The 1435-nt window shown below is 41.3% G+C and overlaps 1 protein-coding gene across 1 annotated transcript; it reads right to left on the minus strand.

The window, feature by feature from the left end:
* Positions 1-437: 437 nt before the first annotated feature.
* On the minus strand, positions 438-923 carry LOC122310194. The gene has a single exon (XM_043124072.1). It carries the CDS (start codon positions 921-923, stop codon positions 438-440), a length of 486 nt encoding a protein of 161 aa, XP_042980006.1.
* Positions 924-1435: the final 512 nt, after the last annotated feature.

The following is a 1435-nucleotide window of genomic DNA, read 5'->3' on the forward strand; positions in this document are numbered from 1 at the left end:
GAGACCTATGACGTTCAACCCACTTGAGGTGCATCCTGGGTCAAGATGCACCTGGATCATTGCCCTACCGAGGCCCTGAAAGGGCCATGGGCTTTGGCCCAGCCCTATCTTTTGAATGCCTAAATTGATAGCCCTCAACCTTCCTGTCCTCCTTAGATTGATGGGCCCCATTAGGTTCTTTTCCAGTTCTTTTCCATCCCATGCATTAGGTTGATAACATGCTTTGAGTCCCCTTCTATATGGATCTGGTTTAGGAGTAGTTCTTTGCAAAAGGTGGTTGCCACTACTAACCTGTATGCTTCTGCTTCAAAGACTTTCCCTGCTATCGGTCTCCTTGCTCTTAATGCTCCAATGAAATAGCCTTGGTGGTCCCTAACTAGAACCTCTAGACCCATTTTTCCTGCTTCTACCTTTAGAGCTACATCCCAGTTGACCTTCTATGATCCTCTTGCTGGTTTTTGCCATGACTGTACCCTCTGGTCAGCTATCTGTTGGTGGTCTTGTTGATACCTATTTGCATCTTTGTAGGCAAGGGCTTCTGTTTTGGCTCCTAGCATGAGATGATTTGGATGCTTAAAACATTTACCATGAATGAGCTCATTTCTCCTAGACCATATGCCCCTCATCATAATAGCACTTTCCTCAAGTTCATTTGTATCAAGCTTTTGATTCAGCATTGCCCAAACTTTGAAAAAGAGATCATTGTGTAAGGAAATTTTTTGGGCCTTGATACATCCCTGGCTCCACACATCCCTAGCTGCTGCATAGCCCCATAGTTCATGACCAGAGATCTCGGGTTCAAGTTTGCAAATAGGGCATTCACAGTCTTCTACTATTCTTCTTCTTTTCAGGTTGGCTGGGGTGGATAGTGCTTCTTTGCATGCCCTCCAAATGAAATGTTTGACTATAGGGGCCACATTCATTTTCCATAGTGATGTGAACTTCCATCGACTTGCTTTGAGACCCAACAACAATATTGGAAAAACAAACCCAAGAAAGCCAAACTCAAGTCAATGGATGGAGAATCTAGACCCGTTGAGAACTTGTTTCAAAAACCTAGATTATATTAAAATTTAGACCTGTTGAAGAACCCGTCTCAAGAACCCAAATTACAAAGGAGAAACACCACAAATGTTGTGATTTACCTTTGATAAGTTCAAAAGTTCAATCAAGAACAAGAGGAGTAAACTCAATTCACAATGAAAATTCAATATTGTCTGACCTGCTCAAATGAGGCTACAAGTGGTTTAAATAAACAATCCCTAAAAATCCTAGTAAATAGTGCCACAAGTAATATAGCTTGAACAATGACGCGCTACAGTAACTTCTAAAATCCTAGTTCAAATAAAATAATAACTCTCCAAATAAACCCTTGGCTAAAATACAAGGCCTTACCAAAAATCCTAGTTCATTAGAAATAAGACATGTGGGCAAG

Source organism: Carya illinoinensis, chromosome 5 (assembly GCF_018687715.1).
Source record: "Carya illinoinensis cultivar Pawnee chromosome 5, C.illinoinensisPawnee_v1, whole genome shotgun sequence".
NCBI lineage: Eukaryota > Viridiplantae > Streptophyta > Magnoliopsida > Fagales > Juglandaceae > Carya > Carya illinoinensis.